The 15,859-nt window shown below is 34.6% G+C and overlaps 1 protein-coding gene across 6 annotated transcripts in view; it reads right to left on the bottom strand.

The window, feature by feature from the left end:
- Positions 1-2,080: 2,080 nt before the first annotated feature.
- Positions 2,081-15,859, bottom strand: part of ZC3H13 (zinc finger CCCH-type containing 13) — an 87,970-nt gene continuing 74,191 nt past the window's right edge. For 3 of the 6 annotated variants that reach the window (XM_012465173.2, XM_012465171.2, XM_012465175.3), the window contains 7 exons: positions 15,706-15,809; positions 14,092-15,309; positions 13,008-13,532; positions 11,027-11,179; positions 9,574-9,774; positions 4,847-5,010; positions 2,081-2,920 (listed from right to left, as the gene is read on the bottom strand). In XM_012465173.2, the coding sequence (XP_012320596.2) occupies positions 2,750-2,920; positions 4,847-5,010; positions 9,574-9,774; positions 11,027-11,179; positions 13,008-13,532; positions 14,092-15,309; positions 15,706-15,809 (2,536 nt within the window). In that variant the 3' untranslated portion in view covers positions 2,081-2,749. Of the gene's footprint in view, positions 2,921-4,129; positions 4,249-4,846; positions 5,011-9,573; positions 9,775-11,026; positions 11,180-13,007; positions 13,533-14,091; positions 15,310-15,705; positions 15,810-15,859 lie in introns of all 6 variants that reach the window. The other 3 variants (XM_012465172.2, XM_012465176.3, XM_012465174.3) reach the window with 2 other exon arrangements.

Genomic DNA, 15,859 nt, shown 5'->3' on the forward strand with positions numbered 1-15,859 from the left:
GTTTACAAATCCAGGGAGAAAGTTATTTAATAAAAGTATTTCACCATTTAAACTATGGATTCCCCAGAATGTCACTGCATTCAAAATACTCAAATGGAAAGATCAACAAAATTAATGAATAAAGAAATTTATTAGAGATTATTAAAGAAAAATGATAAAATAAGGTTAAGTCCTAGATCGGATTTAAATACAATATTTAGAAATATGGCTATATAATTTATGTAGGAAAATCAGTAAAAGGGAATATCCTTAAAAGTGGGAGAGGTTCATATAACCTTTTAAAATAGCAAGTTGAAGTGTAAAAGCATCATCAACAATAGCTTGTATCCTATCTTTACACAATTGGACAGTGAGGAGCAAAGTGGGATATTCTACCAATACCACAGATTTTCAAGTTAATAAGTCATAAATCCTAATGTAGTCATGAGCTAGATGGGGAAGACAACCTGCAATTTTACTGGTCAGAGTGAAGTGAAGTGACAGGTCAGATTTTTCAGCATATAAAGTTACTGCTTAGGTGTGTTTACAAAACTTTGTTAAGTGAAGTTTATTGTCAGTAGGCCCTTTACTACATGGTGAGTATAGCTGCCCAAATCATCAAACGGCTAATTATGTGTTAACTCTCATTTATTTTGGATTGCAGGGATACTCTTGCCCTTTATCTATCTAGACAATTCCTTATTACCAGCAGCTGGAATCCAGCTGTGCAATTATGGCAACTGGACAGATTTGAGTCATCAGTTATAAGATAGATGACCTTTAACTGCCACTAGCAAACAATTTACAGACTGGAAGACTGTTTACAGGAATACTAGTTTAACTGAAACTTTAATTATGGTCCAAGAGCTTTTATAAAAAATGCAATTAAAAATTTTGCTTTAGAAAAATTTTATAGGTATATGTCACTAATACTGAGAATGGTTGAATTAAAAGAAATTGAGACTTAACAGTACATTTTCACTGGAAACATAAGGCTCTGAATGCTGTGACTGAGTGACCAAAGGAATAGTTCTAAATTTTCTTTTGCAACATAACAAAGATTTCAAACTGAAAGACAACAGGTTTCAATGAGTGACAGATTTAACTACATAGTTTTCATTCTATAAATAAATAACTTGTGAAATATCCCTGAAGTCAGTGGACAAATGGAAAAACCATTATTTTTGTCATATTCCACAATTCTGAGAACTAGGATTAGAAATTTTAGGACTTTAAATCTTTGTGCTACAGAGAACAATATTATCCACTAAAATCAGGGAGTAGCTTCCTAAAGGGTATTCATTCTCTGAGGTCATTTTTTTTTCTTTTTTCTTTATTCAAAACACTTAGTAAAGGAAAAGGACACAAGGAAATTCTGATTAATTTTTTCTCCTGCTCTGTTTACAAGTAGACATGCTTTCAAAGTCATTTGAAAATAAGACCCTTTTTTTTGGCAGGTAAGTATCTTGTGTAAATTAACTGTATAACATATGTTTCTTGAACAGAAACTTTACACCACTGTCATTATGTTACCTATAGAGACAAAACTGCTAACACAAGTAATGTAGGCTTACAATTATAACAAAAACCTCTGAGAGGGCATGATAAAATTTGAATTTTGATTGGCTTCTTTTATTATTATCATCACTACTACTGTCTGCCCACAATTTCTGTGGCCAGAGTCCATTTCAAATCCTTCTAAGAGTCTACTTCATGAGTTAAACACATACATACAGAACAAATTACATACTGTAATTTTTAAAAGTAAATCTGTTTTACATAGCACAGCTGGAGGCAGTTTAATATAATCAAAAATTATAGCGCTAACAAATATGATAGTAGACTATTAAACCTCAGGTTATGTTAGATTTGTTAACTCTGGGTTTGCTTTGAGTATTTTTTTTCTTCAAAAGCCACATTCTAAGAAGATGCCTTAAGTATTAACGAGCTATATTTGAAGTACATCAACTCTGTTTAAAGCAATCCAACAATAAGGACACAAGCAGTAAAATATCTGAAGCATGAAACTGTAACGTTGATCACTAATGTTTTAGAACATCAGGAATAAGATTAATGAAGAGCAAAGTAAATCTAAAACAAGGAAAGGGAAGTTACATTTATTAAAAATAAAAATAGTACACAGTCTCTGATAACAAAAAAAGCATTTGGAGTCAAAAGACATCTAACATACATTGTAACAATGCACACATATTAATTTTTTTAAAAAAAGACCCATGAAATAATTTTTAAAAGACTTTCAAAAGGAAAAAAATATTTTGGTTCCTTTCTGCTAGAGATTCACCTACAAACACACCAGGCTAGCTATACCAGCATTCCCTTTCACATGGTCTGTACAACGCGGTGTTGCACCATGTGAGCAATTACTTTGATGAACACATTGTTTTTGAATAAAATTGTTGCTTCTGTATGGATGATCCAGCATAAATCACTGGTTCAATTTCACAAAAATATTCATAGGCTGGAAGAGCAGTGACAACCGTTTTCCAAAATCTTCAGTTTTAACAAAAGGCGCAGAATAAACTATTAAATCTAAATGTTTTCACATTATTTTAGATGAGTGTCAAGTACTATGTAAAAATTAATGTAAAATCTTAAGTTAGCCAAAACTAGTGTCTCTAAAGATCAAAATTCTTCACTCTTTTAGCGTGGCTGATAAATCTTTTCTGCCTTTGTCACTAATAATGCTTGTCAAACCAAAGAACTTTGCTGACGGAAGACAGTAACAAAAATACCATATTGAACTTCAGTCTTAAGACACACACAGTTCCTGTTGGATACTGGGCTGTGAAAGTTTATTATCTTCAGTCTTTTCATGTCCTGGGGCATGGCAAGTAGTCTTCCGCTTAAATAACCGAAGACTCAATCGTAATAATTCATTGTCTACCACTGGAGCATTCGTGTATGCTTGTTTTACTGTGCCCTATTTAAGAAATAAAAACAAATTTTTAAAAAAGATGTACATTATTAGTTGACAGTAGGAAAGATGGGCAGGTTAACCTCTACTCGAAATATCAAAGTTATAAGAGTATTTAATTTTGGATATTAAATTAGCTTTATTGGATTTCAAAGCAAAATTAGAAAATGTATTTGGGCTCAATGACTCTTTGAAAATAAACTTTTAGAGGGCACCTAGTCTAACCTCTTGCTTAAAGTAGGAATCCTCTCAACAATTTCTGACAGGTAATCAACCAGTTTTTACTTCATCATTTCCAATTTCAAAACAAACAAAAAAAACACATTCTACTGTTGAATGGCATTATTTCTTCCATGTGATGAAACAAAAGCTCTTCTATGGAGCTACACTGTAATTCAATCTTACTTTTACTTGACAATCCTTCAGTTCTGCGAAGATAAGCGTCATGACTTCCTTCCTCGCATTGTTTTTCCTTCTGTAAGCCAAACATTCTATATTCCTTACCAATCTTTTAATGTCCCATAAAAAGTGAGCTCAAGAATTGAATAAATCCTTTAGAAGACAGCTAATCATGCAGTATACTGAAGAACTACTACCCCCCTTATACTAAAATGTGTATGTATATTATTGTGACTTAAAGTTACATTAGCATTTTTTGGAAAGTTATTGTCATAGAGGAAGGACCAGGGAATGTTACAAAATAAAAAACAAAGCAAAGTGCATATTGAAATGGAGGGGCGGGCAAAGGAGAATGACTGTAGTAATTCCGTCAAGAATAATCTTGAGTCAGACCTTTAAGTGAGGAAAACTTGATCATACAGTTCAGATGTGTTTAAATAATCTCCTATTCCTTGTATTTGTTTCCATTTTAATCTTTGGAGATAAACTCATTCTTATCTTTTGAAAAATTTAATTCCCGCCCCCACCTCCCCCGGCCCTAAATCTGAGTGTTTTTCTTTAATGAAGTTACCTTTTCTTTAGCAATGTTATATAGCCAAAGATAATTCTGTTTTCCTAATTGCCCCTCAAGTAAAAAGCTAGTGAGGTTAACCATTTTATCATTACTCTAAACTCCCTAAGCAAAGAATCACGCCAAGTCTCTTTTGTCATACAGCTTGAGTACTCCTTAACTGCAATGCTTTGGATCAGAAACAGAAATGTTTCAGATTTTGAAATTCTGTTGGATTCTGGAATATCTGCATTACATTTACTTACCCAGTTGAGCATCGCTATCTGAGAATCCAAAATCTGAAGTGCTTCAAAGAGCATCTCCTTTGAGGGTCATGTTGATGCTCAGAAAGTTTCGGATTAGGGATACTCGATCTGTACTCGATCTGTAATCGATACTCGATACTCTGTATCGATACTCGATACCCACCCGCCCACCACCCCAAATAATAAATCCCAGTTTCTTAACTTTAAAAAGTCTAAAATGTTTTCATCTTGGGTTTACCAGATCTCATTAACAGATTTCTTCCAAATCTAATTTCTATTTCTCTTATTTCTCAATGTCTTTATTCTTCTCAAATGCTTATATATAATCACTTTTATTTCCCTTTCTTCCAACTTTGTACATTCTCATAAATACTACTTCCATAAATATCCACAACACTCTAAGAAATTTTTTCCTTAAATTTCAATTTAAATACATTTTTGTAATATGTCTGCTTGTTGAAAGAAGCTTTTCACAAATAAAAAACATTGAACAGAAATAGAATATTTTAAACTTTCATTATTAACACCAGTATTCATTAATACTATTGAAGTAAAATAAAGCGTATTATAAATTTTAATGGCATTCTTCCTTTTACATGTGTAAAAGATTAGGAAACCAAACTGATAAAAACATGCAATCTCAATTTAAAGCAATCAAGTGAAAAATATGCTATCCACACTATTTACTTTATATCTTTTCCAAGGAAATAACAGTACCTTCTCATTTTTAACAAGCTGCTTTCGAATTGCAGAATCCCGTCTGAAGCATAATGCCTTACAACATGGCCCAAGATTACTAAGAAGACTTGCTCTTTCTTCTTTTCGTAGTAATGCAGCCATATTGAGAGCCCCCAATTCATGTTCAAAGAGATTGTCTCCATCTTTCAACAAAAATAAACATGCATTAAGTTTTACTAAAATAGAAAAGGATTATCAACTACTTAACTGAATATTCTACAAATTCTATACTTTATTGAAGTTAGCACATTGGTGGAAATTATTTCATACTAAAGGCAATATATTCTCTGTGATAAACCTTCAACATCTAGTTATGTTGGTAGGCTCAAGTAAGAATAAATATTCTGATAGTCACTTTAAATTTATTTAAAATATATGAAAAGCAGACTGCAGATCTGGAAGTAGAGCCCAAGGAATGTCTGCTTGTTTTAATTTAATTAATTAATTAATTGAGACAAAGTATCTTGAAACAAAGAATCTCTCTGTTGCCCAGGCTGGAGTGCAGTGGCATGATGTTGGCTCACTGCAACCTCCACCTCCCTGGTCCAAGTGATTCTCCTGCCTTAGCCTCTGGAGTAGCTGGGATTACAGGTGTGCGCCACTACGCCTGGCTAATTTTTAAAAATACTTTTAGTAGAGATGGGGTTTTGCCATGTTGGCCAGCCTGGTCTCAAACTCCTGATCTCAACTGATCTGCCTGCCTTGGCCTCCCAAAGTGCTAGGATTACAGGCATGAGTCACTATCCCCCACCCCAGGGAATTTTTTTTAAGAATATTTTTAAAGGATGTTTTAAAGAAATGAACAGTTAAGAATCACTGAAGTCTAATTCAATATACTGCTTACTATCAACTACTACTTAGAGTTCTAGATGTCAAGACTTTATTATAGCAAGACTCAAATGTTTTAATAATATTCAAGTCTGTGACCTCTAAAAAAATTAGTTAAGAAAGTGATTAAGTGTTAGTCAGACGACCTGCAAACTTTGTCCTATATTTGGTCACCGTAAAAACCTGGGACAATGTATTAAATTAAAATCATTTAGGTTTAAGTCACAACATGCAAGGTAGGGGAGAAAATACTGAATATAGAAAAAAACCCCAGAAGAATTAAGGAAAGATATGATAAAATATAAAGAGGTTGTGTTAAAAATAGACACAAAGTCAAAATAACAGAACAGGACCAGTCAGTAATCCAAATAAATAAGAGTCGGCCAAGTGTACGAAAGACAGCAGGTACTGAGTCTATTCGTACAACATGATCAAGCAGGTTACTTTTAGAACCCACAAAGAAAAGCAGTAAACACCTGCGTGAAAATAAAAGACACATTTTACTGAGAACAAAATAGAGCTCCATTACATAGTTCATTTCAATTTTCTGGGTTGCAAAGTGTAAGTACCGAGATTAGATAATTAACAAGAAACCAGTCTTATGTAACACAGCTAGTCAATAGGTAAGTAATGTAAGAAAGGTGTAAATATACAGAAAAGCTTGAAACTAGTTCTCAAACACTGTAGTTTATCAGAATCAGCAGAGGAGCTTTTTAAAAAACATTCCCTGGGCTCTACCACCAGATTTACAAAACCAGAATCGCCATAGTTGGACTAGAATACCTTAAGGGAAAAAAACGGCAGTTTTTCAGATGATTCAGATATACCCATGTTTGTACCAACCAATGATATAGTCATATATGCACATGCAAAACAAAAATAGAAACATAAACTACCATTCCACCACAGATATAAAAGAAATGCACTAAGCCTACGCCCTTTCCTGAAAATTGTTCATTAGCACAAATTTCACACCTGCAAATCTCCTCGGGGAGTATATAACATGTCTAAATTTCCAGTATCTTCATAGTTTTGGACTGAGCAGCACAAATTTACTCAAGAAATAGACTAAATACATTCTTGAGAAGTAAAGGAACCAAAATAACTTGAAAAGTTTAGCTCAAAAGAACTTAATCAACAGAGAGTAGAAGGATGGTTAGTAGAGTCTGGGAAGGACAGCGGGGGTGGGGAGTTGGGGGGATGGTTAATAGGTCCGAAAAAAAAAAAGAATGAATAACACTTAGTATTTGATAATACAACAGGGTGACTAACTATACCACCCTGTTGTAGAAACTGTTATTGTCAATAACAATTGTGCATTTAAAAATAACTAAAAGAGTAATTGGATTGTAACACAAAGGATAAATGCTTGAGAGGACGGATACTCCATTTTCCATGACATGATTATTAACACATTGCATGCCTGTATCAAAGTGTCTCATGTACCCCAAAAATATATATACCTACTATGTACCCACAAAAATTAAAAACTTAAAAAAAGAACCATAGTGCAATTAGAAAACTTAGACAAAAGCAATTTCAATTTCAGTACTTTAAGTTTTCTGTTTTAAGCTTTAGTTGTTTCTTTTAAATATTATATATGAAGTGTGATTATGTTTTCCTTTGTGTTGGTACATTTGAATAGACCAAATGGAATAGAAAAATCAGTATTCGTATTTCATAACTATTTACTGAATATCTACTATGTATGTTGAGCACTTTTCTGGGCAATAGCAGGAAATATAGATAGATAATTAGACTCTGAATATGGCAAAAAAAAGATAAAGTCCTTATTCAAGATGATACAACAGTTCTCTAATACAACCACCATAGCAGTAAACAATAGAAGAGGTCTGATTGTTAAGCAACATCACCCCACCCTTTACAGTGTATATTTTCATTGTTTAAGTAATCATTAAGGGCCAAACTGTATTACATGCATAGCAAACAAAATCAAACTAGATTTAACTTGAAATGGCACTAGCAAAAGTCACAGAAACAAATAGCTTTAGAGGTAGGTAAGATTTTAGGGATTTCATTCCATTACTTTACGAATAAAATTGAGGCCCACAGGAGTTAGTTGCTTAAGGCAACAAAACCAACCAAACAAGGTAGAAAGAGTAGGGAAAGAACAAAGTCAAGAATTACGATATTTGAACTTCTTAGTTGATGGTTTTTTTTTTTTGTTTTTTTTTTTGAGACAGGGTCTTGCTCTGCCACCTAGGTTGGAGTGTGGTGGCACAATCACGGCTCACTGCAGCCTCAATTTCCCGGTCATTTTTCAGGTTAATACACTTTCACAATTATAATTTATATGCATTTTGTTCATGCATATTCTAGGTTTATTGGGCCATATTAAAATTAAAAAATTTACTGCTTATGCTAATAGGTGAAAGGAAGGACATAAATTCATAAAACAATTTTTCCAATTTTATATTAGTAAAAAATTTAATACTAACTCAACTTTTACGCCCAGGGATACAACATAAAATTGTTAATTAATGTTGTTGCTTTTACCTTTTACCTCTTTTTCCTTCTTTTTACCATCTACTCATCCCTCCTCACTAATAAAGTATTAGTAAGTTGCAAAATAAACTAAGGAAGGTACTAGATGAGAAAGAAACTGCAAAAACCAAAACCAAAACCAAACAACCCCCACCACCAGAATCCATAAACTAGATAATCTGGAATATCTGAAATTGTTGCAGTAAGGTCAAAAATCAACGTGATAAGATATTTTTCAAAGTAGTAGCAGTTAATAGTTATTGGGTATTACTACATGCCACGAACTGTTCTAAGTGTTTTGCCTATGGTCATTTGCTCCTAATGACCATAGGAAGCTGGTGGTATGATTATTTCTGACTTACAGATGATGACACGAACACAGAGATTAAGTAATAGCCAGTAAGTGGTGTGCCTATTGAAATTCAGATAATCTGGTCTTACAGGCGAAGCTCTTAACCACTTTGTTAAAGATTCAAACTATACACCTGCATTTGGGTAGATGTCTAGGGGGAAGGGCTGCCAAGATACCCAATTGCTTTAGACATGAAAAATATGTAGTCTATTTTTCCTGGCTCTGCTTCATTTAGCCAAGGGTAAACCACTGAGCACTCTGATATTTGAACTTCTTGGTTAATAATTTTTTTTTTTAGACAGGGTCTTGCTTTGTCACCTAGGTTGGAGTACGGTGGTACAATTACTGCTCACTGCAGCCTTAATTTCCTGGGCTTGAGCAATCCTGCTGCCTCAACCTCCCTGAGTAGCTGCAACTACAGGCATGCAAAACCATGCCTGGCCTGTAAGTAATTTTAATACAAAAAGTTCATTGTACTCTTTCCTCTTTTTCCAACTTTTCTGTGGATAACTTTTCTTCTCAAAATAATTTTATTTTACTTTTATTTTATTTTTTTTTTTTAAGAGATGGAATCTTGCTCTGTGGTCCAGGCTGGAGCGCAGTAGCATGATCTCAGCTCACTGCAACCTCCCTCCACCTCGTAGGTTCCAGCTATTCTCCTGCCTCACCTCCCGAGTAGCTTGGACTACAGGTGCACACTGTCATGCCTGGCTAATTTCTTTTGCATTTTAGTTGAGGCAGAGTTTCACCATGTTGCCCAGGCTGGTCTCAAACTCCCAAGCTCAGGCAATCCGCCTGCGTTGGCTTCCCAAAGTGTTAGGATTACAGGCATGAGCCACCATGCCCAGCCGCCCAGCCGCTCAGAATAAATTTTAAGAAAAACTTTGATGACTATAAATGATACCTCAAAAAATACTTTCAATACAGTGTTAAGTGCTACATGAGAACAGATCAGAATCCTCTTCGGATGGCATCTTAAATGTTTAACAGACATTATATAGTTAAAGTAAAATGAAACTACCTTTGGGTTTTTCTAAAAGTCTCTGACATGTTTCTTTGACTTTGGCAAAGAGTTCAGAACCTGCTAACTTTTTAGAAATCCCAACTCTTAGCATAACAGCTCCAGGTGTGAATTTTAAGAGTGCAGCCCCAGGCTCTCGTGGTTCTTTTGGATGCTTTGGCATAAGACCAGACCAGTCCACGTCTATCACATCCAAGGGATCTGTAAAAAGTTAAAAAGCAAGATTTTTTTTTACACCAAGAAATAGCAGTCTTGTTATCTACACAGAAATTTATATAAATCAAGCAAAACACAGAAAACATTACACGAAAAGTGTTTTAAACAAAAATGTCCTATTCTTAAAATAAAAGCAAAACCTTCCTATATAATATTTAGAATCTAAGGACTCCAACAAATTAAAAAAACCTTCCCACCGAAAGAAAACAGATAACCCATCCCATCCATACAAATAACTCATTTTAATTCTATGGGAGATCCCCAATGAAAAAACTCTATTGATTTCACTCAGATTAGGTGTAATCTTTTGATACTTGGCACTAGAATCCTTTTAAGGATTAAATCTAGGAGTACATGTGTTTGCAATGTGTGCACACATACATTTTAATTTTTAAAAGCAACTATTTTGTTATGAAATCTCTTTAAGAGTCACAGAGTGACTATTATTAACATTGAGAGCAAATAATCCCATCCATTGAGAAGGAAGAGTTGGAGAAATAATGTTCTACTTAGAAATACCTACTATCAGAAAATAACAAAGATAACAATTATACATACCTTCTACATCAGTAGAAAAAAATGTAAAATGTAAGAGCAAATAAAAACAAAAATTTAATATTTTATATAATCAAAGAAAACATCCTCACTGTGATTTTAAAAAAATGTTAGTAACAATCAGACACTAATTGGAATGATTCAAGAAGAATGTTAAGGGATGTTGCTTCATGGTATAATCACTAGAGTGAGTTCTGACAATGTGCAAAGTACTGTAAGTCAAAATAATTACCAAATTTAGAAAATTGATAGAAAGAGGCATATAGTGTTCCAATATAATGTCAACTACTGTAAATTTTTGACAGGTTGTTTAAAAAGCTGGCTCATGTCACCATAGTTGTGAAGCTCTGTATCATGTATCTACCATGTAGAAAGAACACTGCTATACAATCTACTTGGAATCAGTAAATTCGAAGTCATATGATTCTTAAACTGTGGAAAATAAACCCTAGAATTTTGCTATTTTAAATGAGTCCCTTTCTAATTCATAGGCAGTGCCTACTTAAAAATGAGCAGGCATATAGGCTGTAATTTTCACTTTATTGGCCTTTCAACTTTAACTAAAATATAAAGGGAAAAATTCTAAGTGACTTAGGTCAATTTTTACAGTGTAGAAGGTAAGAATACTTTAATAACATATACCAGATAATCTTCATGTTTAACCACCTCTGCAAATAGTTACCTGGCATCTTCTCCTCATCCTGTTGGTCCTCCCTCTTTTCTGCATCACCTGCCAGAATTTCATCTAGTTCATCATCACTGATTGGCTCGTATCCTTCTCCAGCACCAGAGCCTAACGAATGTGCATCATCTAACTTGGACTCATCATCTCCTGCTAAACAGACAAATTAATTTCAGAACAAAGACAGCATGAAAGGGAGGCAATGACTAAGTCAAACCAAAAGGTAGAGACTACACACATTATAACAATGTGAAAAACATCTTTTTCATCAGAAAACTACATCTCTTAATTATTCAAATACTTATAATATCAAAAGAAAACAAAAATAAAATTTAATTAGTTAAATTAAACTTTAACAGCAAGAATACAATCTGGAAAGCAATGATCAGAGGAGGTTATAAGATCTCAATTAAAATACGACAAATAAAAGTTACTACTAACATACTAATGTTGATTGTGTGTTAATTTTCGATAATTTTAAACTAAAAACTCAACAAATCTACTAACTTTAAAAGGTTGCAATAATTTATCTAAATAAAGTAATTTAAAAACTTGCAAACTTATTTAAAAAATTTATTTGAAGTTTAAATCTTAGTTTATATTATTTAGCTCATTATATAAACTTTACAGCAGTGAGGTAAAAATACAAAAAGTGCCATTAATTCTCTCTCTACATCTCATTCCCCCTCCCTATCTCAATGATCTTCTTTCAGAGGAGAAACTTTTGTCTTCTGGTGAGTTAGTTGTGAACTTAATCCTAAAATTACAGAATATACTTAACATTTATAATCACTAGCTAACCATACATGTCACTGAACCTACAACACTAAGTTTCAAAATGTAACAGTATGCTTTATGAGTATGAATTTGCAGCAAATATAAGAAGTTATGAGATGTTTCTAGTCATTCTACTGATTTTCCATGTTATTAAATTCTATAATAATCTCCCCATATCCTCACTAATTCACTTCCAAGGTAACCAATTTTAGTAACTTTGCCATATAGACATACATCTAAACATAAATGCACATAATAGGATTTTTCATTTTTCAAGGTGATCCAACTCATTTTCCTAAAGTGAATAAAAACTTTGTATCACATAGCAAGAGATTCACTTATAAAGTTCTATGCTATATTATCTGTGATCATAACTACCAAATGATATATTTTAGAGATGAGGGACATCGACTCCAATCACAAGAGAGCTATTATAATGATTAATTCAATTATATTCAATTATATCCCAAGGTTGTACCTACATCAGAGCCATGCTTCATGATTTGATGCTATTTATACTCAAAATTGAGTTGAAAATGTAATGTGAAGAGATGAATTTGAAACAGTTAAGTGCCCTGAGCAGAGAAGGCTTCATCAAGAAAATAACGTATAAATTGGGACTTGAAGTTTGAAGAAGAAAGAAGAGACAAAAGAAAAGGGTCTATCAGGCAATGGTATGAGTGGGTACAAAGAAGGGCAGAGAATGGAAAGGAGTGAGTCAACTTGTCTAGTCAATGGGGGCTGAAGGGTAAAGAGCAGATGCATAGAGAGTGAGGTAGTGCTATTGTTTCATATATTTGTTCTCAACTGCTCTAAAAAAACAGAGATTCACTAATAATTATTTGAAATTCCTCTCTGAACTAAGAAGTCATTTCAATTTTTGTGATCTTATTTTTTTAACATCTAAGAAAAGGATGCAATGGTTATTCTTCAACATCTATACGAACTGCAGCTAAACAATGTTTTATTTCATTTAGGTTTATGTGAACCAAATCTACCTTAATGGGACCACATTAGAAATACATATATATATATATACGTATCATACAGGCCTTTTCCTTATGAAATCTATTTCCTCTATAAGAGAATGGAGCATGGAATCAATTTGCCTATTAGTGGATGACCTTTCAAAAGAAAATCGTTGTTTCCCAAGAAATCTGAAAAGAAATAAAGCAGTATCACAGACAAAAAAGGTACCACTCACCTTCCAGGCTCTCAGTTCTCTCGGATTTATTTATATCTTCAAATCCCTGCACAGATCCCAGATCTTTATCCATTCTCTCTTTATCCAAGACTATAGAGTCTCGGGAAGTGCCTTCTAGATCCCTCTCATGTTCACCTTCCAGTTTTGCTTCACAGCGTTTCACAGACTCTATCTGAGAACTCTCGAAAGTTCTGTCTCTGTCTCTGTCCCTGTCTCTTTCAACAGAATCAGAAATCAGTCTCTCTCTCTCCCTGTCCAAGTCTCTCCTTTTGTCTCGTTCTCTCTCTCGTTCTCGTTCTCGCAATCTGTCTCGATCCCTGTTGCGTGGCCAATCTTTATCGGCATCTCGGTCCCATTCTCTCTGCCTCGTATCTCTCCTCTCTCTCTCCCGCTCTCTATCATGTTCATATCGATCTCGTTCTTGAAGCCTGTCTCTGCTATCAAATGACCCAGATCGTGAATGGACCTGTCGATCTGACTCTGGAGAACTTCTTCTTGAACTATGACTTCTTGAATCCTGGCGATCTAAAATAAATATACCACATACAAAGAGCTATTAGCACACAATAAAATAGAAACAAAACGCTTCATTTTAGGGTCCTTTAAAATATAAGTTACCTTTTTCCATAGTCTATGTAATTTTTTATATGCCATATTGGCTCTATATGTTCTATATATTTCTATATTCTACATATATATATATTTATCTACATTGTTTGAGCTTTCCTACTCCCCATCTTATTTCCTGTGGTCAAAAGAGGCAGCCCTGACTGCATGAATAGCAGGAAGATTAAAATCATAGGTATCAATAAGGGACTTGAACGTATAAACCCTTCCCCCAAGACATACTACTAAAATCCTGATATCAAACTGATTAATACTATTGTATTTATTTCTATTATAATGTTGGTTTAAAGCGATAACAGGTAACATTTTGATGGGGCAGCTAAGCTTTTCTTTTAAAAGTTCCATAAAATTTAAGGCGGCATGTAAAGTAACCAATTTAGCATTACTTTAGAATTAAAGTATGTAAAAATATACCAACATAGGAAACAATGACTAGATCATAATTCAATTTTATTACCTGAAGAAGTACTTCGACTGGGTTCTCCACGCTTTAACTGATCAATCCTAGATTTTCTCTCTCCTGTGATTTCCAGGCTTTTGGTTTTTTCTCTATCTCTCGAGCCACTGTGCAGTACTCTCTTTCGACCACTTTGATCATCTCCACTTCGATGGGCAGAATCATTGGATGGGGAGCGCAGACGACCAGACGTATGACTACGATTACTCCGATTGCTCCCAAGGCTGCTGCTCCGCTTTTGATCCACAGGCTTGCGATGTGATGCATCTTCTATAGTCAGGTGAGGTGCCTCTACTTTTTCCACTCGTGTTCTGTGGCATTTTCTGTGTGAGTCTTCATTGGCAAAAGTATTATTGGTGGTATTGGTGGGGGTGGCAGAGGTGGAAATGGTGATGGCAGATGTACCGAAAGAGGTGGCGGCAGCAGCAGTAGTGGCAAGAGTTGCAGGTGCAGTTGCAGTAGTGGCAGTAGCCACAGGTGGTGGAGGAGGAAGAAGAGAAGATAGAGGAGAAGGGGTACTACCAGGAGTAGCTGTGGTGGCAGCATGCTCTTCTGTCACCTCTGTACGGTCAGGTACATCCTCATCAGACCAGTCACTGAATGCTGTATCTTCTTTTTTCTGAGGGTCCTCTAGAATACCATTCTTACCATTGCAAATTTCAACCAATTCCTCTTTAGCTGTTATAGGGGGAGTCCGTGGGCCTCTTTTCTTCTTACTTTGCTGGGCTGCTTCTTCATCAGAAATATCAGAATCACCTTTGGATTTTTTACGTTTTTTTTCAATGCTTTTCTTTTTCTGTCCTTTTTTTGGTGAAAATACTTGACCATCTTCAGATGTTGTCTCTATGTTACCCCTCTCTATTCCAATATCATCCTCTTTCTTTTTCTTAATCGGTTTCTTTTGAATTTTTGCTTTCTTCTTATTTTCATCATGAGCTCGATCAGATGTCTCTCGATCTTCGGACTGGTGATGTCCTATAATGTCCTGTGCACGCATTCTTGAGTTTTCCAGGATTTCTGCCTGTTCTCTCTGTTTATCTACGGAAGAAACTTTTTCCTTGACTTCCTGTTCTTCATAGCGCCTTGAACTCTCTTTCCTTTCTGGTTTACGATCCTCCTCTTTCCATCTACCCTGTCTGTCTTCTGTGAGGTGCGAGGGACTAAGAGAACGAGATTCTTGAGGCCGTACAACTTGACTCAAGAGTCTGTGTTTTTCATCTATATAAAAGATAAAAGCAATCACACTCTCACCAAGTTAATAAACACTGCATGGCACATATAAATAATAATAAGCCAGTCTCTCCTCACGCCTGTAATCCCAGCACTTTGGGAGGCCGAGGTGGGTGGATCATGAGGTCAAGAGATTGAGATCATTCTAAAACTTTTAAAATGATAGTAATTTTGATAATACTAAAAATATGGCTTTACTATAAATAATACAAAATTACAGTACTCTAACACATACTTTAGTCACAAAAGGAGACATTTAGAGGCAGCAAAGCAAGACAACTTTTTAAAAATCTTAATTCATCAGTTCCTACTAAGTATGAAAGGATGGTTTCATGGTTACAAATCAATATGAATATAGAGAAACAGAAAACGGAATCTGCTTACTTTTATCATCTCCACTGTTGTAGGCATCACTGTCCGGAGAATGTTCACGCCGGCGCTTTGGGGACTGTCTAGGGCTGGGACTCCCTTCATTTCTATAGCGCTTCCTAAATGGGCAAGCAAACACAATTTATAAAATTCTAGAGGGCAAAAAGAG

Source organism: Aotus nancymaae, unplaced genomic scaffold (assembly GCF_030222135.1).
Source record: "Aotus nancymaae isolate 86718 unplaced genomic scaffold, 86718_ANA_hifiasm-v0.15.2.pri h1tg000009l, whole genome shotgun sequence".
Classification (NCBI taxonomy): Eukaryota; Metazoa; Chordata; class Mammalia; order Primates; family Aotidae; genus Aotus; species Aotus nancymaae.